At 43.1% G+C, this 24,118-nt stretch overlaps 1 protein-coding gene across 3 annotated transcripts in view; it reads right to left on the bottom strand.

Annotated features, from left to right (window-relative positions):
- pcdh11 (protocadherin 11) overlaps nucleotides 1–20,380 on the bottom strand; it is a 112,309-nt gene extending 91,929 nt beyond the window's left edge. For 2 of the 3 annotated variants that reach the window (XM_084010532.1, XM_084010533.1), the window contains exons 1-2: nucleotides 19,800–20,380; nucleotides 11,693–14,200 (exon numbers count right to left, since the gene is read on the bottom strand). In XM_084010532.1, coding sequence (XP_083866658.1) covers nucleotides 11,693–14,200; nucleotides 19,800–20,339 — 3,048 coding nt within the window. In that variant the 5' untranslated portion in view covers nucleotides 20,340–20,380. Of the gene's footprint in view, nucleotides 1–5,191; nucleotides 7,232–11,692; nucleotides 14,201–19,799 lie in introns of those variants that run through there. The other variant, XM_084010534.1, reaches the window with a different exon arrangement.
- Between the last annotated feature and the right edge of the window lie 3,738 nt (nucleotides 20,381–24,118).

The following is a 24,118-nucleotide window of genomic DNA, read 5'->3' as shown; positions in this document are numbered from 1 at the left end:
TTTTTTTTTTTTACTCGAAGTGGACCATGCAGAGAAATAGGGGGTTGGGGGCAAGGTTGCACCTTCCCCCATCAGCGCCATCTGCTTGGGCAAATGTTAAGGCAGGCTAAATACCCGCTGAGTCCTCTGTTCAAACCAGATTATCAGCTATTCTAAGGAGGCGGATGAGCATCTTAATCATCTCCCAATCTCTTTTACAAAAGCAAATCAAGAATTCTGTCCAAAGGATTACAAGGATTAAGGAGGACAAAGACATGGCCCTGCTTGGACAATGTCTTAAGTTGTTGCCTTTCAGTCTGACTCCATTCAGCATGCAAACATGCAACAACTGCACCATGTCATGACATAATACTTAACACTGCTTAATTCCCTCAAGCTTAATCATCACTTTCAGGAATTTTTTTCTTTTTTTTCATGATATATGGTTTAAGGTTAGCATTTCGGCAACACAACACATCTAGCGTAGCACTGCAGTGTTCAATTGCATTAATTTGTGAACATTGGAACCCATTTAGTCATAGAGCTCAATTACACTTTAGAAAAGAGCCTCTACTTTACATTATTGACAGCATCACATAGTGTGAACGATGACCCACAGTGGGACGTGGCTCGGTTTGAAAACTGTGTTTATTAGCCCCAGCAGCATGATTGATTGCTGGACAGTTTTTTCTTCCACTGTAAGCTTCAAAGAGGATAAAATGAGGGCACATTCCAATGCAAACAACCTCTATGTGGCTGTGGCAGATGTCCACAGAATGCTGATGCACCTGGTTGCTAAAAACAATAAATGCATGTTGCCTCCTCTTTGCTGTATCTGGTTTGGTGCTCAGGGGATTAGTGTTAAATCTGCATGGGCAAAGCCATGGTTGAAACCTTGTGATCACTTTAAAGAGGGGTGGGGTGAGGGAAATGGGAGTAGCGGGCGTCTCCTAAAGAATGCTTGTTAGGCTCACTTATCCCCACTATAACAACTGGAGTAACATCTATTCAACAAATCAATCAAGTACTGACAAAACCAAACCAAAGCAACTACATCGCCAGACACTTTGCGTGCCTTTCGAGAGAGCATTGTTAATCCCACTAGAAAGGATTTTTCTATCTGGGATATTTTAGTGAAGACAGAGACACACTGTCTTGCAGGCACACCATATGCTCCTTGCTCACTATCAGCATCTACTGTTTTAGATCACACTTTTAACAAGGAACAAACAATTGCACAAGCAATCGATGTTCCTCAGATCCCCGCTCCACAGTCACACCTCGTTTAATCAACAGAATTGTTTTCAATGAAAACAATCTCCGGGCTGTAGAGCTACTCAGTGTCTCAGAAAGAACCACTCGGTGGGCTTCAACACTGATTTGATTGTTGCACACACAAAGGTAGCTAGACGACGGCAGCTATGGGGGATGATTGAATTATTCAGTTTGGCAGAGATTTGGCAGCAATTGTGTGGAGTGTTGCCTTGAGTGGAGTGCAACAGAAAGACAGCATCTTCTTGTTTCCTGCTCCACTGCACAGCACATGCATAAATAGCCCCTGCTTAGGAAGTCAGTATCGCTTCAGGACAACTCCACATCATACCCCGAGAATGCTTCCTCCTTGCTAACTGACCAACACATCCCCATAGACAGCCTGAGCATCAAATGATCAATTTTAAGCATTTATCGTATTTATTTTTGACATAGACGGGCCGGGACACACCAGTTCGTAGTACTCACAGCCTAGGCTCCGCACTCCGCTCATAAATGATTACGATTTTAGGGCCAATGACTTTGTGACATAAGCATAGTCAACCGCCTGGTGCTCAAATGGTTACCATTAAGTCATTAAGTCATTAAGTTTGCCATCGTTTACACTGTGAGTATTGTTAGCACTGAAAGCTACAAGCTGCTTTATTTTGTTTTCGTGTAGCACCTAGCCCGCCCAGTGCGATACTAGCTAGCACTACTGTGCTGAGACTGCAGGATTATCTTGCTATCGCAACATGCTTTCCTGCGCTCTGACAAACGCACAAACATGAGTCAGTGGATGACATTGTTGAATTCCAGTCATTTCACAGCTGGCTAACTAGCTAGCTAGTGTCCTAATTCCACCATGCTTTGGTGTTTGGAATGTTGTCACTCGTCTGGCCATAGCAATGTGTCATTTATTAGTCAGGCTAGTTAGCTATGTAGCTCGCTAATTCCACTTTCAAATGCAAAACATTCAGTGAAATAAAATGTACCTCTCAAAATTCAAAATACTCAACAATCAACATGCCACAACCTTAGGGACAGTAAATTATCTAAAAATATTCAGTGCAGTGTAATGTGATCTTTGGAAATGGGATGACAGTAGTAGCTAGTAGGATATAGTCACTTATTAGTAACCGTCTTTTCAAAAACACATACAAGCCTCAAAATTAATAAGAGGGATATTCGCAGATGTATATTATATCATAGAACAACCGAATGTTTAAATATCTTAAGTGTGTTAATCACAGATTAACCACAGATTTTTTTAAACATTAAAAAAAAAAACACTGACTTCCAATAAGGCAATGCTGACTCATTCCCAGGTTTTAGGACTCATACCTGCACCACTTTATAGGAGAGATGGCTGCTGAGTGAGTGATTCTGTTCCTACATACAATATAATATTACTGTTCACTGGAGATTAATTTCAATATGGCTGCTGTACCCCTTCATCCTTCCCTGAACATAAACCATTCATCAGCCCGCACACATATACTACCTAAGGATATACTGTTAATATAAATATTGATGTTTATTGTTGTTTACTTTTTAAAAAATGTTATTGCATGTCATCCAAATTGTATTTTTGGGGAATTGGCAACAATGTTATTGGAACTTTCATGCCAATAAAGCCTCTTTGAATTTGACCGTATCTGTTGTCACCACTGGAAACACAGTTGTGTGAGGATTTGGCTGCCGGAATCATCAAATTCATAACTTGTAAAGAGGGAGAAACAAATACAAACCAACTTTCAATTTACTGATTTAATAATGGTTTAGAGAAATAACATAAAAGAAAATAGTGCAGCTCAGTTTAAAAAGTTAGCCGGGACAGAAGCTGCAGTGATCCTTTATTTAAACAATCTGGAATCTGGAATTGTCATTCTACACCATCTGCAGCGGATGACTGTGATCTCAGCGGAAAATGCAAGTGACTTGTAAAATCAATGTATTGTAAAGAAAAAAATGGGTTTCGCCATCTTGATAGCTCCATTGCAATGTTATCCATATGAATAACAAATGGGTTCCAGTTTTATGTTACATTTATCAGAGAGGAAGAATTGATAACATGGGGGGTGATGTACTGATTGCATTCTCAAGGTTGTGGAAAGTCAACGGGCTTTCAGCACTGATCCCTTTTGTTTTTTAAGAAACTTCATCTGTGGTTTCCTATTCATCTTAGAAGTTATCCTTCATTACCGGTCGTAAACATGCTGGATAACAGCAGATGACGTCTAACGATTGTATATTACAGGAAACTACTGTGTATAACCAGCTTTACTGAAAAGCCCCATAGCCATACTGTAAATAATGAAATGTGGAAGTTGGAGGAAAAAAAATAATAAATGAAGACCATATGGATAGCCTCAGCACCACAGCACAATAAATTGCTGCTTGTGTCTGTGTAAGCTTCTCTGTGCTGGTTGATGTCGCCCGACATTTCATTGCATTACATGTAATCAAACTCTACATATAAGTAGCTTCCTGGCCTGTTAGATGACATTTAATGCCGAGTCTTTATAAATCAAGAATCAGTATGTCGAGAAGAAAAAAACTCTAATCACTTCCCTCAGTGACATACTGTACTACAGCCACAGGACAACCTTTAAAAGTCGTTTTATAGAGTGTAAAAACACGGCGAATGCACTTAATGCAAGCGGACCGAAATCGCGAGCGCCTGCTGAGAGCCGTAACAACTGCACATTTCTGCGGGAACAGAGGGGCAGCAACAAATATGTTCCAAGGACAAAGACATTTTCTGTTATAAACTAGACCAACAACTCCACTGAATCTTTTTTCTTCCTTTCCTGCCATCCCTTCCTTCTCACCTTTGACTTTGCACTCCGAAGCAGAAGATAAAATCCATTTATCGCCTACTCTATCTTGTTAAGGCAAATGTTAAGACTCATTAATGCTGTGGCTTTGTTGGAGGCTTTTTTTATTACTAGCATTTGTTTATGGCTCATTTGAAACATTTCATTACTTAATTATGCATAACACGAAAAAATCAAATCATAATTTATCTAGCTCAAAGAGATACAACTACCTTATGATCTACCCTTTTTTGAAGTAAGAACAAGGCGTTTAGGAGGTTTACATTTATCTATTAATAGGCTGACATTTATGCACCCTCCATACGAGAATGCTCTATTTGACTGTGCACTGTTTTCTCAAATCACCGAGGACACTTTCCCCGAGGGAACTGATTAGCTCTTTCTCAGTTTTAAAATATGGAGAAACTTTGATAAGCAATTAAACATTTTCTGTTGTCTCTACTCTTGCTTTGTTTTATGCCTTTCAAGTCTGTATTTTTGGATCAAATCCGCATAAACACCGCATAACACAATGTTAGGGCACCGGTTATTGCACCCTCTAGCATCAATCTTCCTCTCAGATGTGTAAAACCACGTGTTTGTGTACTACTGTACATCATAATAGCGGGGTTATCATTATCAAATGATCATTATCAGCCCTCATGGAGGAGAAACAGAGGGGAAAACTGTGTTGTTCCAAAAAAAGCTTTTCCTTCTGCTGTTTTCTGTCTGTGCACTTCAAAGGATGTGCTCCCACCAAATTTCCATAACTTTTTGTTTTTTATCTGTAATCTGTTCCTAATGAGCGATGTATATCTACACCATTTCTCCATCACGGTCTCCTTAAATGCTACATTGTCGCAAACTGTAGGAGGTATGGGCAGTTTGAAATGAGCCAATTAATGGTCTCCAGACCAGCACAGCCACACACAGCCCACCCGCCTGTTTGACACATACTGCTCCTGGCTAACTGTATATGAGATAAACAAATGATTATTCTACTAAATGTATTTTTTTTTTTAATAATTCTTTTTTGTCTCACTGTTCTCATGAAGCTGATACAGAATAATGTCCAGAAAACTGAACTGACTAATATTGGATGCGCAAAAGCAATGAATAAGAAGAGTCGTCAAAATGTGCAATACAATGCAAAAGACTTTAATAAATTTCAGAAGCGCACACATACATAAACAAAACATTTACAGTTTTCTCCACACTGGCAAATCAAAGTCAATTACAAAGATCATGTAAGGTGCATATTGTACTTCACATTGAATAAAAGTGAGGTTGTCTGTCTCCCTTTACAAGGAAAAAAGCTCTCCCCATGTAGAGTATTTTTTTTTTCTTTTCCCCAAAGATCAGGCAAATCTAATCATTACACAGTGCTAGGATGCTATGTATATTTCATACGGTGGCTCCTACGCAGTAGTGAATACATTTGATACCATAATTACATGAATATACCTCCTTCAATAAAAACAACCTGCCTCACAAAGAGGCAACTCACATCAAATTAAAAGCTTTAAAATAGACATAGTCGGTGGAACCTTGACATATTAAGGCTGAAACAAAAATCAAAAAGGCTTCCAGTCCGTGCAGTAAATTCATTTTACTATATATAGTCTCTCAGAAGAAGGGAAAGAGCCTCTGGTTCAGTCCATCTGTACATTTCCAATTGAATACACAGGCTATGTCTATTTTAATGACTCTAATTCTGCGGTTATCTGTATGTACTGTAGGTGTCGTTTATGCCTTACCTATCAAAGTAGTCTTTAGCTTACCAATGAACAGGACTATTGAACAACAATGCCGCTAACCCATCAAGCCATTTATCGGTGTATACTGTAGAAATTAATCTAGCCAGGACGCGTTGTACCATGGTGATTCTATAGGTGTAGAAACAGTAGAAGCAAAACGATGCTCTGAATAAAACGCCTCAGAAGTAGTAAGTGCACCATCGTGGATTTTCTGCCAAATGTGAAGTTATTGCTGTTTTTTTTTTAGACTGAAGCCTGGATTACCTTTTCAATTTGGTGTTCGATGTTCACAAAATGTATTTTCGACGGTATAAATAAGTGCACAAAGTCAAGTCATTTTTTTTTTTTTTTTTGCTTAAGCCTAACAACTTTAAAGACTGCCTGAGGATTATTATTATTATTATTCTCACAGGTTAAATCACTTCCGAATTGAAAGTGAAACACAAAAGGTCAGGCTCAGTGCTTTTTCAAATCTGCCCTACATAAACAGCTTTTGATTATAACCCCAGCAGTTAGTCCCTTGTGATTGTGGCTTAGCTCAAAGTATTAAACTTGTCCTACCATCCCGATCCCACTGTTTAGAACAGCATGGGCGATCGGTAGCACTCGCCTTGTGGGGGCCATGCATATTTCCTGTAGCGCTAGCCGCGCTCCTCACTAACAATGTGATCGGTGGCTTCAGAAGTGGGACAGAAAAGGTGCACTGTGATGTGGGCTGGGTACCGACGGGGAGCCTACAGGTTGTAGGCCGTGCAGCATAAATACACTATAAGTCATAAGATCCATGAGCAAGCCCAGAGAAAGCAATGTCAAAATGAGACCAAAAAAATAAGTACGAAAAATAAAATGGCCACCAGGCAGTTTTGAAAAAAACAAGGCAAAGAAAATGGAATCAATAAATATAAACACCATCAACTCTGTGACATACATACATATAAACATACTTTACAGATCTACTGACTGTATTTGACACCTATTTTACAGAGCGGGTGCTGGAGAGGGACCTTTTCTCAAGGAAGGGTCAGGGCATACAGTATCGTCCTCACTGACACAGGTAAGTAATAGCATACTAATCAATAAAGCATTTCAAACTTCCAACGGCTTTGTCAGTTTCAGCAGCCAGGCAACATGAAGCAGCCCCCCACCCCCACCCCCACCCAAGAAGTTCATCTTTTCTCTCGATTGCATGAAGAGGTGGGGTTAGAGGCTGTAGAGACAGTAAAGTACTTGTTTCACCTCTTCAGTTCTCGCCTTCCTTCTTTCCTCCCTCAGCCCTCTCTTTCTCTCTCTCTCACTCTCTCTCTCTTTTCTCTCTTTTTTTCTCGCTTTAGGTAGTGGGAGCTAGAGATTGATTTTAATCCTGTGGGAGCGAGCTGTACCTGTGCCACAGAGTGTGCCATAGTGTGGTGGTTTCAGTGCCGTCTCCTGAAATATAGAGAGACAGACAGATATAGGGAGATTGTAGTTAAAATATCATTGAGCTCTGAGCAGCCTAAGTAGCCTTATCAGTGTGAGGCTACGCTGAACACTGAATTAAAAAAAAATCGCCGAAAAGAGTATAGAAGATTAACAAAAAAAAGAGGGGTGGGGGGGGGGATAAAAAAGCATTCTTCAAGGCACGACTGGCAATCAAGTCATTATCTTGTCAGGTTTCCTTGAAGAATGCTACAAGTGTCACACGCTTGTGCATTTTCCTGTACTTATCAGAGCATGCAATCTTATCCAATTATCACTCCCAATTTGTCTTTTTTGTCTCCCACCACACTAGTGCAGCACTCTTCATTCCCCCTCAAAAAGCCATTTGGATCAATTTAGGCCCACTCTTTCGTTCCGACCCTTGCCAGTGGGGTCCTCTGATATGTACAGAATATGACATTTTTGCTGTTCCTACAAAAAAGAATAAGCAACACGTCTGCCAATATCTGAAGCAAGAAGAACCTGACCTGATTGTGCTTTACATTAGCAAAGGCACAGTGATGCACAGATGCAATGACTCAACTGAAGAAAAAAAAAAAAAAGAATGATGAGAAAATAAAAAAAAGTAATGCCTTAAATCAGTCGCGAGGATTTAATACCGGCATTAGATTTGATTAACAAGCCTAGTTAGCCTTTTTGAAATCGTGGCTTCTACCTGCTGGCTATGCACCCACTATGAGTCAGCACAAGCACTTTGTCATCAGACCCTGGGTGGCTGGTGTGAAAAGCCCATACATCTGCCCACACAAATAAATGACGGCATGCAAGTATTGTGTCCACGTTATCCAGTGCATTTATGGTGGGATTTCTTTTGAATGAACATTATACATTGCATTATAAAGTAGGCAGAACAGTCGTGGTCTAATTGTATCAAACTGCAATGTGTGCGTATGTGACACTCTTTCGTTAAGCAGTGACCCCGTGGGCACAGAATTACGGGCCAAACAAAAGAACGCGTTTGACATTTTTTTTAGTCCCTGCATATTCACAGCGATGTCTGAGATCACTCAAGCAGGGTGGCAACTCATTTGATCTGCCTCTGCTAGAGCACATACACTCACAAGAGCTCCTCATCACTGGAGGCAGACTGACCTCTGCTATCACGGGGCAGGGGGTTAAAAGAAAATGATGAGATGCGTACAAACCGAGGAGAGAGGTGAGGGAAGGGGGGAGGTGTTTCGCGTCTGCAAAACTACAGCCCTCGCTGTATAATGTAGCCATATGGTGACACAAATCTGTGGTCTCTGAAGTCTTTTTCTTTATCAGCTACATTTGTAAAGTCCCTGAAAACATTTTGGTGACCTTCAACTGTAATCATCTCCTCCTGTGCGCCCCTCCGCTTTAGGTCGAGCGGGTGGTGTGGGGGCATTGAGTGATCACTACAAAGGCACTAAAGCACCATCTGTCACTCTTGTGAACCGAAAAGGAAAACACAACAACCTGCCTGTGATCTTTAGTTCTGGACTTCGGGTATTAGGGTTTAGGCTCAAGAGAGACTCAATCGCTGGCTCTGACAGACCAAATGCGGCGTTTGTTTTAACAGCCACATTTGAAATAATCTCTACATATTCTCGAGTGGACAAATATAATCTTTGTTGTTTGTTTACCTACTCAGATGAAAGAGACAACTTTTGAAGGAGTGATATTTTTTCGTGTCTTCTCTTTTAGACTTTGAACACAGATTTTCCTTTTAAAGGAGCACGAAGATGAGATCAAGCAGGGAAGGAATTATAATAGCTCCAACAAACAGGACAGTTGGTCATCTATTGTCACATCACTTCAGATCCTGAGGAATGCGACTCGCCCAAGGATGGAACGTGGCATCGCTGATAATCTTAAAGGACGGCTGCCTTTTTTTCTTCTTCTTTCTTATCAGCCTCATTTGAAACCTAATTACAGTGATTTTAATCATACTGTATTACGAGTGATTAACCCTATAGTGCATTTAATTAACCTTTGCAGCCACCGATTCTCACCAGGCAAAGCTCTGGCTTTTTTTTTTCCATGACACAGGCTTTAAATAAGCTCACTTAAAACTGGTGGGAAATCTAATGTCTAAAGTGGGAGGCATCACTTGTCAATTGCTCAAGGGGACAGGAAAAGAATTATGTATTATCAGCTTAACATCACTGAATATATGGTTGATGAGTAGAACTGATGAGGACATATTTTACTTGATAACATTCAGATTCGGGGAGCACATGGCTTTGAAATCGGAGAATATTAAAGCGATTGAGCCTGACCTCTCTTCAAGAAACGGATAGATACAGTATATGGTATACCTCAGAAATAAACGGTTTCAAACAGGGCCTGGAGATTAGGTAGGATGTTTACTAATTATATATTCATTGATTTTAAATGATTTCGACAAAAATACTCCACTCTGATCAGCAACATAAGTGGAAATCAATTGAAGTCCCTGATGCATAAAATTCATGAAGGATGATAATAATAATTTTGAATTGTTGAACAGGCTGAATATCTCTGCATATTTCAGGGCAGTCACTACCGGTAAGAGGGGAGAAATCATTCTGACAATTCGTCAGTGTGTCGTATAAACACATTATGAATTTAATCTTTGGTACCAAGGGCATGTAGCTGGCTTATGTATAATGTACCGTGGCAGATAGCTTTTAACCAGGATTTCAAATAAAAGGTGGATGAAGGGAATGACTATCAACTCTGTGTGGGTGTCTTCATAAATTATCCGAGGCACAATACTTTGCGGGATCAACAGTCATTCATCAAAACTATGCCATGTGGAATTTGAACGCTTGCTAGATGTCACACAGAAGCGTACGGGGAGCGGGAAAAAAGACAGACACGAACCAAAGATCTGAAAACTGTGCACGATATGAGGCTAGACACAAAACAAAAAGCAAGCACCTCATCAAACAAAATCAATTATTGATGCAATATCATGAAATTGACCCAGAATTTGGATGAATGGCAGTTGTGATAATTATGATCAAAACAGTAACAAAAACAAAAGCCAATGCAACAACCAACCAAACCCTCAAAAAAATAATAATAAAGGAATAAAAATGAAAATGGTTGAAAAACAACAAATTCAACTGGATGTTTGACACTGAGGGGAAACATGGATCCACACGTATCGGTATGAATACATTTCTACCCCATGCACGGACTAGTCAGCCTTGATTAGTTCCACCGTGCCGGTGTTAGCAGGTCTAATATCAACATGTAGCATGCTCTGCCATGTATCCAGGATACAGTGATAGTGTCCTCTCTAACACATACTACAACACCACAGCATCAAACCCTTGTTGTGATGTCATTACAGCCCCTTTCTGTGTGACGTAAACTAACGAATGTAAAGAATGCGTATCTACATATGCCATTTATAACAATAATTGGGGCCATTAAAGTAGAGCATTTATGGGCTAAATGCAACATCGGCCAAGCAGGCTTTTTATGGACTTCTGCTCCCTTGGTGTTTAAGTATATTGGTCTCAAGGCTCTGCGTCACCTTGATCCCCGTGACCCCCCTCCTTCCCCCAAGAAGTGCTCAGTCTTCCCCACAGTGCTCTGCTCTGGCTGTCAGCACTGAGCAAGGCCACCTCTTCTTACCTCTGATTTACATTTATTTCCCTCGCCAGCTTTTATTTATTGGGGCACTTCGCATTTGGCACATATCTCTTACGGAATCGTAAGCCCTTTGCTGTACCTTGGCATTCAAATGAGCTTCTCTCCACACAAAGTCTCACTGGCAAAGCACTTAATATTTTAAGGACAAAATCTACAACAACAACAAAAGTTGGACTGTTTGTCTCGTTTTTGTTTTGTTTTTTTGTGTTTCACACTTTTTGTCCATATGAATACCTGATGAACTGTTACTGTGGCTTCCATATTTATTCATATTGCTGTGCCTTGTTTAAACATGTCAGTCAAAATGTGTTAGCACACAGCGTCATTCGTCCTTGACCTCAAATCCATCGGTAGCGAGGTCAATCATCGCCGCCTATCCCAGGCTCTTCTAAATCTGGCTCGACATTGCCACCAACCACTCAGACTCGGAGTTTAAAATAGCTAGCCATCATAATTGCACCGCTGCCATTATTCAAGCTTTTGAATATGAAATTAACCTGCGCATGTGTTTTCGGAAATGATTATGCAATTATGAGTGCTTATGAAGGAGGGTGAATACATGAATTAAAAAACGGCACAGCGACTGGTTTGCTGTATTAATTGTGACAAATTATGCTTTTGTTTTCTTTTCATTTTTCAAGTGCAAATGACATTCATGTAGACGTGGTCATGGTCTGTGTGGGAAAACCCCCTGGCTCCATGCTGCCACCCTCCCCCTTTCACATCACCTACCATGGGACAGCAAGGGGAGTGTGAATGGGGACTAGTGTGGGTGGGTTTAAAAAGGAAGTCATGAATTACCTGTCGGGTGGTGATTTGCCCCGCAGTCTTGAATCCCCCCTGACAGTTGCACTCTGAGACACTGTACGGGTCGGAGCTAGTCGATGAGCACTTGGAGAGTGTGTCGCAGCCCACCACGAACGTGTTGTCCAAGGGGAGCTCCTGGATCACATGGTGTTTCTTTGGGGCTACTGGAGTCTCCGGTTTGATTTGAAACGTGGGCTGGGGGGACGCGGACTTGTAATGCTTGGCTAAGTCTGGGCTGTCGGGTTTGAAGGTGGTGGGCGTGGTGGCCCAGTTATACTTCCCCATGGTCTGCTCCTCTAGCTCCACAGGGAGATCCAGCGTGCCGTTTACATGCTCGTGGGTGGGGTCGTCGGGCTTGGATTCATCTATTGTCACAAAGTTCAAGAGGAGGCTCTTGGGGGATCGCTTCTTCCTCTTCTTCTTCTTCTTGATCTGACGGTTGTCTTGGTTGGGCGACACCCACTCGCCACTCTGCTTGCCCTTCTGCACCACCTTGTGCCTGGGCGTCTGCCGGCAGCGCACCAAGGCGGTCACGAATATCACCAGGATGACGGTCATGGTCCCCGCTATGATCGCTATGACGACGATCACGTATCCGTTGGCTTGAGGCGTCACCTCGCTGTCACCGATGTTACGATCCAAGGGTGTCTCCATGCTTTTTCGCAGCTGCTCCTGGATGAAGGTGGCATTTGACACAGTGTCATTGACAAACAGGTGAATGAGCGCGATGGCGTGCAACGACTCGGGCTGACCTAGATCTTTCACCTTGACTACCAGCCTATGCAGCCCGTGATCAGCAGCCACTATTTTCTCCTGCAGTGTTATGTTACCCGTCGTTTTGTCGACGGCGAAGAGACCTCGAGGGGAGACCCTAGATGTGATGATGATGCTGCTGATGATGCTGTACTGCAGCTCAGCGTTCATACCCGTGTCATTGTCAATGGCAAACACTCTGGTGACCACAGCGCCGGTGGTGGTGGCGGTCCGCACTAAGTCGTATGAGTAATTGGAGGACGGGATGACGAACACGGGCCGATTGTCGTTCACGTCGACTACATTGATAGTGACCTTGGCGTAGGAGGAGCTCGGAGGTTGCCCTCCGTCAACTGCCTTGACCATGAAGGTGTAGGAGCTCTGCTGCTCCCTATCGAAGGTTATATTAGGTTTGATCACACCGGTTTGGGGGTCGATGATGAAATTATCTTTCCCGTTCAAAACGGACAGGGTTATGATGGCGTTATCTCCGGCATCTGCGTCCGTCACTGTGATTAAGCCCACGGTTCCGTAGAGGGGCAGGTTCTCAGGCACATAGAAGTTGTACTCGGGGTGTGTGAAAGCCGGGCTGTTGTCATTAAGGTCCTGGACGATTAACCTGACAGTGACATTGCTCTGCAGGGACGTGGAGCCATTGTCCCTCGCTATGACAGTGAATGAGTACCTCTCCTGTTTCTCTCTGTCCAGCCGCTTGCCAACGGAGAGAATTCCTGAGCGTCGGTCTATGTTAAAACCGTCAGGTGCATCAGGACTGAGCGTATAAATAATCTCGGCATTATGTCCGCTGTCTGCGTCAGTGGCGCTGATTTTTATTAACTGTGTCGAAGGGTCATTGTTCTCCGGGATGGAAAGTTGGATTTCCGGCTGGGGGAAGATGGGTGCGTTGTCGTTCTCATCCTTGATTTTAATTAAAACCATAGCGGAAGTGTTCAAAGGAGGCGTCCCCCTATCCGAGGCCACTATCTTAATTGCATATTCTCGAGTCGTCTCGTAATCTAGGGGGGCGGCCGTCTCTAGCAAGAACTGGTCATTAAAGACGGGCTTCAATCGGAACGGGACGTCGTGGTCAGTGTAGCACGCTACTTTGCCATAAAGATCGGCATCCTTGTCAGTGACAGTGATGAGTGCAATTTTGGTGTTGAGAGGCGCGTTCTCAGACAGCAGAACGGTCCCGTTAACCAGGTTGATAATGTAGCGAGTGTCTATGGAGGGCACATTGTCATTAACGTCCGTTACATTAACAATCACCGTGGCTCTGGAGGGGGTGGAGCTGCCGTCGCTGGCGAGGACGATGAGTTTGTGAACAGGGGTTACCTCCCTGTCCAGCGGCTGCTTCACGGTGATCAGCCCCGTGGAGCCGTCGATGGTGAAGTGGCGCTTGGTCGAGGCGGAGATCTGGTTGCTGAAGGCGAAGTGGATCTGCGCGTTGGATCCCAGGTCCGCGTCCGAGGCGTGGAGCTGAGCAACCGACGTCCCTGCGGGGGCGTTCTCTGGCACGGTGACCTCCAGCTCGCTGTCCTTGAAGACGGGACGATTGTCGTTGACGTCGGAGATGGTCACTTGGAGGATGGCGGTGCTGGACTTGGGGGGGTTGCCGCCGTCCTCCACCTTTATCTTCATGACGAAGGTGTCCTTCTGCTCGCGGTCCAGGTTCTGCTGGACGATGAGCTGCGGCCACTTGTCCCCTTCAGGTGTCTCGATGATGTCTAAACCAAACTCGCTGACACTCTGCAAACACAAGACGACACTTTGAGTTAGGTTTGTTCTCATAGTATTCATTTTTATTCATGTGAACAGCACATAAATCTTGATTGTTTTTCCTTATATGACTTGAGGATCACATTTTCACTTGGGTAATAACAAAGAAAGGGACAAATCATGGTGATGTATGATAATTTGTTCTTCATCCTGTTTTTTTGTCTTAGGAAGGATCTTTGGATCAGACTTTAGGCAGTGATGAATGTCACAAGCAAATAAATTGGCCCAGGTCATTTTAAACAAGGCAGCTGGTTCTTGGCTCTGCTCTGCTCATCTCAGTTCAACACCGCTTAATCAACGACATTTTCAAAAATGCTAATCGTTTACTCATTTCCTACTTACACTACACAATACATAGCAAATCAATTCTACCCGTACGAGTATGAACAATCGCCGTAGTTCCTCCACCTCTCCTAGCAACTACTGTTTGAGAGGATACATTTCCCTCTTTAGACTCTACCTTTTTTCTGCCTTCACTAGAATGAGATTCCACTCTACCTTCCTATCTTCCTCTCAAGTTAAAATAAAGCAGGCAGCCCTGCAACTATTCAACTTCATGATGGGAGAGAGAACACTAGAAGTGGAGACACAACAATGAGCTCCCACTTATATACACTGCAACACCAGATCACCGCAGATTAAGAGAAGGGAGTGAAAAACCTGCATATTAGAAAGGCTTCTTTTTTTCCTTTTTTGCTCAAGAAGGGCTAAATCTAGCTGGAGGAAAATGAAAACAAATGCATAAGTAATCCCCACGAGAAACCAGGGGAGCTGGCACCGACTGTTAAGAGTAATTGCCTTCCACCTTAAAAAAAAAAACGACCACTGATATTTACAATTTCCGATGTGGGGGGGTATATTGTCCGGATCCATAAATGTTTTCAAATTAGACGCAAGAGGAAGGAAATGAAGGATGAGAGGCAAGTGACAGAAAAAGGGGGGAGAAAGAGAGAGAGCAAGGGGGGGAGGAAATAAGAAGAAGATCAAGCCCATGAATGAGCCGCATGCACATTACGAAACAAAGAAGCCCTTTGAAGCTCTTTCAGTCAGAAGTAGTTTCATGGTAAAACAAGAAAAAGCATCCTCTTTAAAGAGATAAGCTTCATGCTGCACATAATGTTGGAAGAGATTACTCTGTCTAGGCACAGCTATCAAATGAGATTAAGATATATGCATTCTCCTTGTTCGAGGAAGGAACATTTCAGTCTTCGGTGGGGTTTTTCAAATCTGGAACCGTCCTCGTGCCAACGCGGCGTTGTAGCCGACACGAGCAAACGTGCAGCTGCAGCATGTCAATTATTATGTACTCTGCAAAACTGCTTGCAGAGGGAATGTTGTCAACATGTCCGTGATTGACAGAACTACTTAAACCAGCCCTTGCCGCGGTTGTGATCAGACCTTATTTTGTGATCCCTCTGGCAAGCGAGAGTCATGTGGCAATGGGCAGTATATGAAACATGTGTGGCAATGTAGAGAAATGGATCAACACAACGCACACTGCAGAACTGTTTCTGTCATAACCGAAAGGTCCAAGACAACATTCTGTGGGGCTCTATCGCTAAGCGCTACTCCATCCACACAGAGCTCCCTCAATCCCCAGTTGTTTGAATAGTTCACAGTTTCGGCACAGTAGCCGAGTATCTGCACATGGATATTTGGCAAAGCCCAGATTTAATAGTGGGATGTTGAGTTAGGAATGTGTCAAAGGGAATGCTGCACGATGATTTATGAGCCAGCATTTCCTCTATGCTTTTGTCTTGGTTTCACACAATTTTACAACTGACAAGACAGCACTCAGCGCATTTCAATAAGTTGAAGGAAGCTATCTCTCGGGCTGTGTGTCCTCCTGAATGCAGAATTAGCCAGGTGGATTGTGATAAGATCTAGGGCAGGCTAAGAAAAGGCCAAATACTTGCATGAATCATCCGCCGGAAACCTTTACGGCTCGGCGAGAAGGATGGAGCACTCTAAACGGCACATTATATCATATATTCTTCTAACATGCGTAGACATAGGTACGTTTCTTCATGAACTTTGATTACCGGCATGATCAGAGAGGGATGAGAGTATGTGTGTGGTATACACAATCTAATCACAGTTGGCTAATTTAAATGAAAATCATTAAAGGATACTGACGGAAGCAGAGGTGGCGGATGATGAGGGAAGGATGACTCTGAAGCCCGCTTTTGTAGACAGCAGCTGATCAGTGGATGCATCTTTCAGTCAAGTTGATGACCTTATTAAAACTAAGAGGAGACCGAGATTGGGCTGTGAATATATCAGGATGGCTCGAGTCACGGTGATGCCCATGGACAGGGCTAACTGGGGAGGGCTATTCATCACAAGCTATAGCACCTCTTTATAATGCTGATAGAAACTCACCCTCTCTCTCTGTCTCTGTCTCTCTCATTCCTCCCTCATTCGATCCCTCCACCCCTCATCCACTATTTCCCCTGGCCGTGATCTCATGCATATAATTAAGACAAAAGAAGCTGGGAAATGTTTGCCAACCCTTAGAAGAGGATAATGTGTCAAAATAGGATGCTAATGAAAACCGGAAATGCTTGACAGAGAGCTCTCTAGTCCAAAAAAACCCTATTCACTGCCTATAGGCAATGCATTAATCAACATTTTCTTGCTACTTGGGGAATGGGGCTTGAATAAATTTCGCATCTTCAAATGCAAAGTTGGCATCAGTTTATGTATAAAGTTATTCAAGCTCAGACTTGGGAGTACCAGCAAAAAAGAGCACTTAGAAAATCGTAGGTATATTTTAGATAGAAATGCCGAGTGGCAAAGGTTTAAGTCTAAGAGCCCTCCAGATTTGCCCAACACACACACTTCAACAGTCTTTTTTTTTTTTTTTGTAGAGCATGGACTGACATGAAATGACTTGAACAAGACGCCCACCTAAAATGTGTCTGAGGATGCTGACATGGATGCAACTTGTGATGCTGCAAACTGTAGCCAAACGTACCACTGGGATAAGAAAAGGGGCCGGTGCTCGTGAACAGCCAAAACCAACAGTGGAATCTCCTTTCGGTCTTGAGAATATTTCCGCATCGGCCTCTGAGTCGTCCCCGTGAATACATAAAGTGATCTAATCTGCTTTCATGAGAGCTCCTCCTCCATCCAAGCATGTGATTGCTTACTCTGACCTTGACCATTTCTTAGGATGCCTTCCTCTGCAGTCCAGGTGACGTAGCACACCACTGCACTACACTAATGGCAGAGTTTCACTCAAAGTGTGATTACCGACCATTACGTGTGATGCCGGAGCACCGTGTTGAATGAAATCGGCCATTGTCCCTCTCAGCTTTGGAAAAAGGACAAAGTTGCGTCGTCCATTTGTTGTGATTGTTGACAATTCAGGCATGCTACATGTGGAGTGAGTGCGGCTCACTGTGCTACACAATGGTAGCAATTTCAGCACCGCGCCTTGCACAACACAGGGGGAACTGGGCAAACTATCTTTCTGAGGGAGCCTCTGAGACAAATCTCACAGGACCAACAAAGATAGTCCAAGGGTGGCTTAGCGGCCAAGAGCTATTCTTGGAAATGCTAGCACATTCCTTCCCCACTAAACCCTCGGCTTTCTACTGCTCTTCTGAAATAATTTTTTTTTTTAAAGATACCAAAGGTTGGACATGTTCCTGGCATCTCCCTGTGTTTTACTCTTACGGAACCTGGAACACAAGGAAATTAATCTTGAGCACAATGAGAATATAATGAGGAGTACCGAATCGGGGGGGGGGGGGGGGGGACTGAGGATTCTCTAAGAAACATTTTTCTGCAAAAGATAATACAAGCACAGTCTAGGCGAGGGTTTTAGAAAGCTTTATGTTGTGAAAAGGGCAGAGAAAATGATTGCAGATGATCATCATAATGAGCAGAACATTTGGTTGGTGATTTTCCAGGCATGAACAATTCAGGACATTGCGCTGGAGAGGCCTTGGCAGTGGGACTAAAAATGCAAATTGGTATTCGAGGCAGACACAGAGAGCGACGATTCTCTTCATTCCACCCCAGTGTTAACTTCATCTGAGGCTCCAAGAAGGACTTGTCATTTTGGTCTTGCAGCCACACTCTCAAAAGCCACTAACCTTTCTTTATGTATTATGTTTAGTGTTTTCCCTCCACGGTGCTCGCGTCTCCCTCTTTAATTACACTTGGTTTTTAAGAGCTCATGTCATCTCCGATATCCATCTATCCACAAAGCACAGAGCGTTGTCTAGACTATAAATGAAGAATGCATGATATCATCCTACAGTTCTGGATTTAGGGCCGACTCCATATGGCGACATGGAATATTGCACTGCGGTTTAATAAAGCTTTAATTAGATGATGGAGAAAAGCTTTTCCTGGTTCCACGGGAGACTCCTATTAAACATAACACAGTTGCTCTCCTTCTCACTTGCTTGAATCGACTTTGTTCAGCACATGTAACCTGTTGCAAGAAATTGAACATGCTATTTTTTGCTGCGTGTGCGCTTTCTACTGCGTGTTCCCTCACACGGCTGTACATGGAGAAAACATCTCGTTCTTTATGGCCTTCTCTCATTATGAAATAAAGCATATGGAAATGTTAATGGCGGGCATAAAACATTGTAGGCCTCATGACATATTCCACTTCATGGAAAAAAAGTAGGTCATATTTCCAACGTGTCAAAATGAATTTCCTAAATGGCTATACACTACAGCACTGCAGCTCTACAGCAGGTTTACAGGGGATCCTATGCCGCAGGAGCTCAGTCATATTACATGCAAAGCATACGGTAAGAAAGAATCTGAAGAGATTTAATGATTTAAAATACCGAGCCAATCAGAGCTGATGTAGACAGGTGGCATGCTGCAGGCGGAGCAGTGTGTCAGAATCCATCAATAATATGTGTGCTGTCTACTATTCTGCTTGCTTTGAAGACAATGAAAGAAAGACAATTCACCTCATATTTTGGTCCTCATTGTATCACTTTCTAATTGTTTTCTCCCAGCAGGGATGCTAGCCTAGTCTTTAGTTTATCAAATGGAAATGTTCTGCTCTTGGATTTCCAAAAAGCGTATTTATTCTACTAAAAGCTTTTTATTCTATTAAGACTGCAAAGCAGACCAGTAACAGGAAGACTGTACCAGTAACATGAGGCCTCGGGTCCGTATGTTTCACTAGCAATAGTGTTCATTCCCGTATTGGAATAAATGAATTAGAACAAGATGGCTTTTAATTCAGGCATGACATTGCAGACATGCATTAATAGCCTCTATCAAGAAAATTCAGCTTCCAGGTACTCGGATGATTTTAATTATGAATTATCTAATTACAGCTGGCGATTCGGTAAATATCAAATAGTCATGACTGGAATGTGCTCAGGGACTGTAGCAGTCCTGGTGTTGGATAAAAAACTCAACCTGAACCTTAACATGTACAGAAAGCAATGTTTTCTTTTTAAGGTGGGTTTGGGAAAAATACCCCCCGATTAATACTTCTTGTTTCAAAATGAAGACTAATTTAATCCTGCAACATAAAAACATTCATGTTTCACTTTGTGTGAGATGAAACAGGAGTGAGCCTCACCTTGACCAGTTCATAATGCTGAATCCCATTGATCCCTACATCAGGGTCAAACGCCGAGGGCACTGGGTATCGAGTGTTGATGGCCGTGTTCTCTGGGATGGAGATGTTTATTACGGTCGACTGGAAAAGCGGCGCGTTGTCATTTACATCCTCTATCAGGAATCGGATCTTCACCAGTCGGAAGATCTCGTCCGGCAGCACGGCCACCTCAATCTCATAGTAGCAGCGTTTCTCGGCGAAGACCCCGGAGCACAGCTTCTCCCGGTCGATCCTGTGATTGGTGGTAAAGATCTCCCCGGTGTTGGCCTCCACTCTCACCAAAGGCACGTCGCCCGTCTTGTACACGGGCTTGAACTGCAGCGGCGAGGACAGCCTGATGTTGGGGTCCAGGTTGAGGTCCAGGTCCTTGCGCAGGTTCCCGATGCGGACGTTCTCCGGCTGCTCCTCCTTCACCGTGTAGTCCCTCTCCTGGGCCCGACACAGCGAGACCACACAGGCGAGCAAGACCAGCAGCCCATGGGCCCAGCTTGCCAAGTCCATACTCAGGGGTGGATGGGGGCTTCACTTCTAGAGCAGCGATTCTGCCACAAGAGAGGTGAGACAAAGAAGGGAAAAAAGAAGAGAGAAAGGCAGAACATGAACTGTCAATGCACAAAAATGATATTGCATTCATGTAAAGAGAACTGTTTTCAACTTGACCCGTTCATCCTGACTAGTTAGGAGCCCGCATCCTTCGCACGTCTTTGTGAGCAAATTAACGGCAGGTTTGCACAATTAACCTCCGATGACCTCCATTGAGTAAGCGGACACGTAAAAGGTCAGCGGTTCACGCATTCCATTGCGTTCATACCGTCGCCGTAATGAACCGTTTCATATTTCCATTGAGAAGTGTGAAAGCAGTCGAGTCGAGTGTTGCAACAAAAAACGATTTGCTTTGAACGCTTAAAAAATATGATGAAAAGAAGAAAAAAAAAAAAAAACTTTGACTCATATCTGAGTCAATGTCAGTCAATATGGTGCAGCGGTGTTCATCAACTGAACCCCACAGCCAGACTTCAGCTGATATGGAGACGCACACACAACACACACACACACACACACACACAACACACACACAATTTACAGCAGCTATTAATAGAAAACCTCATTTGCTACGAACGTAAACAATTGAGCTCTCAAATATTTAATGGACACCCATGTGTGTAAACATGCACAGTATGATAAGAGCACTGTTTGGAGGATCTGCTGTGAAAGGAGACAACAATGTGGAATTATTTATCGTGGATGCCGCCATCAGTCAAATTAGTGAAATTGAATCCCGACGAGTGTTTTTTTTTTTTCCAACGTGAAAAGTCGTTTGCGCTGAATGATGCCTTTGATAAAGAGCCTTAACAGATAATGCGGCGCAGATTGGTTCTGCCATCACTAAGCATTATTCATTAATACATCTCCTTGTGTTTGGTTGCCGCTTTATGTGCCGCTGTTCTACAAAATCTTTAACTGTTTTATATGTGCAAATGCTTGCCAAAGGGCAAGAACCCCATTTGCCAAAAACCCAAGTAGGTCATTGGAAGATGATGAAGGAGTCATACTCTGCAACGCCTTCACTGCCAGTATATGCTAGCATGAAATATTGACTACTTCCACCAGTTAATTAGTGGCATATTTAGTAAGTTATTATGGGAGTCACTCCATGGCGTTTGATAGCTCACGTTTTGGACTCGTTCACTCATTTAATCCATTCTCGGGTATCTTTAATAAATGAAATTCCATCATTTCCGCCTGCAATCACATTGCTCTCCTAAATGCTTGGCCACACAGGCTTTAATTGACTTTTGATATTTCAGTGTTTCTAATGGAGTGTAATTATTAAACTACATCCTTGTTCAGTAGATTTTTTTTTTTCAGGAGAACAACAGAATTACATTGCATATCTTTTCGAATGTTCTAGTCCGCGATGACGAATGAGGGTGGATATGTTTACTCCTCATAATAATCCCGGATCCTCGTGTGTATTCCAGTGCAATATATTTAATGACTAATATAATTTCATCACTCATATCCCACTGTGTATTTAGGTCCACCCACCCCTGAATGTTTATCAAGCGTATGATCTTCCTCAAGATATTGACTTATATTCATACTTATATTCATAAGGCAGCTGCCTTGAAAATCAAGCGGCCATTTCCGTCATAGTATGGCAAAAGTGACAGCCATCACAGGAAACGATGTACAGCTGGTGCTGAATATGCATACATACCCACAGTAACAAGGGACCACAAATGGCTCTTTGGGAGCTGAAATATTGCCTTCTTCATGAAATTCCCATCCATTTACATGAGTCAAACAATATCCTGTAGAAAAGATATGACTACCTAAACTGCACTACAGGGGTCTCCTAAATTGGCAAGGCAATAGCGTTCCCATTGAAGCTCTCGGCCTGCCGACAAAGGGGAATTGATTAAAAAAATAGGAATTAAATTAAGCTGGTTTTTGAATCAGCAACAATTGCGAGGCATTCATGCAGCCTGTGAGGACAGATTTCTTTTCCGCCCGTTTCATAAAGCGGTCACACGAGACTCATTAAAGCACAGTCGGACATGAAAAACATGCCTCTGACATTGCTCAGCATGAGGGTTGCCCATTCGACAACTCTAGCTCCGGCAGCGTCCGACCGTCACGTCAAAATGTTGACGAGATCTCTCCCATCCGTAGCTGTGACAACCTTTTTTACTTTGAAGTGTGCATCTCTCTCTCTCTCTCTCTGAGAGAGCGAGCAGCCGTTGCGTTACCGTGATGATCGCCAGGCAGTCCGAGGCTGAGCTCGCACAATGCATAATGAAGTTTAAATTACATCCTTAAATGGGATGTGATTCAGCGAAGTGAGAAGAAGAAAAAGGGAAAAAAAAAAGAGAGCGGAAAAGATCAAAGCATGATCTAGATTTCCTCTCCCTTGTAAGTGACAATAATTTTCTGCAGGATGAAGGGGTGTAGTGCGATTTTGACTCAGAGTACAAATGGAGCAACAAAAAAAGACACCCTGGTAATGCTAATGTGATGCTGAGTAACCCCATTTTACTAGCATAGCAGATATATACGCAGCCTACATTCGTGGTGCTGTGTATCGATATAAAACGCTACTCGTCGCCCCTCATGAAGCCAAACTGCTAAAATGATGATAAATATTTTATAGGTAAGAGGCACATGTTGCCCTTCAACACAGCCAATCTTGTCAACTCCTCTTATTCTAATACCTTAATGCGTGTTTCTTTTCTCATATGCATGATATTTCTTGACATTTGCATGGCTTTTCACTTGTCACAACGCTTTATGAGTCTGTCCATGAGGGATAGGCAAGGTGAGAGGAGGAATTGTGCTGGAAGGGGGTGGGGGGGAGGGGAGAAAATCCTAGGTGTCAGTCACTGTGTCTCCTTTGCTTGCATTTCACTAGTCTCCTGAAATGCTATTTTGAGCCCCAGACAGCAGGTTGAATCCAGTAGGCAAACTCAAGCTTCCCCCTTGGGAGACACAGAGTGAAGAGGAGCAGGCCGGCCCAGGATCACTTTACACAACAGTGTGATGGACAGTCCTTCCTGCCGTGTGCGTCCGCCGAAGGTAGCAGCAGTGAGAGGCGAGACATATAGAGCTACCCCCCCTCCCTACCTTCACCCCTAAATATGCCCCCGACTGGAAACATTCAGTGCAGGTAGTCCGAGGCTGGGAGCCAAGCAATGAGTCCTTTAAGTGTCAAAAGGGTGCTTTTCACCACCGTTGTATCTATCAATATTGCCTTTGGATACAAAGAGATTTTCAAAGAGGGCATTGGTAGAAGTAATACTTGATTGTCTTGGGCTTTTTCTCTTTTAACAGCGTTAAGGATTGCTGACAGCCTGACAGACCAGGTTTCTGTCAAGATCAGTCGGTTCTTTTTTCAGCTCACATAGCTAGAACAATTCTCTTTACACTGTGGAGGAATAAAAGTTGTTCTCTCCTGGGGAACTTCCGACAATATCACCTAAGTTGCGCTGGAAAGTGAGAGTGCGATGAAGTGACGCTCGACATAAACTGCCACACTGACAGTGTTAACAGTAGATTTAATACTGACAAATGATGTGTATAGGAGTTCAAATATCACTGGGATTTGCACATCAGGATATTTTGTGACACTAAAAAAAAAAGGAAATAGCTCGTTTATCACAATTCTGACACGTAAATTGTAGCACAATGTTTGTATAATGTCTGGCGATGCTGTCAGGATGGAGATCCCTGTGGTTTTTCGCATTTCAATCAGTTTTTTTTATTTGTAAATCGGCTTGGAT

Source organism: Eutrigla gurnardus, assembly GCF_963514095.1.
Source record: "Eutrigla gurnardus genome assembly, chromosome: 5".
NCBI lineage: Eukaryota > Metazoa > Chordata > Actinopteri > Perciformes > Triglidae > Eutrigla > Eutrigla gurnardus.
Note: the sequence above shows the minus strand (reverse complement) of the source record. Positions and strands in the feature narration are given on the sequence as shown.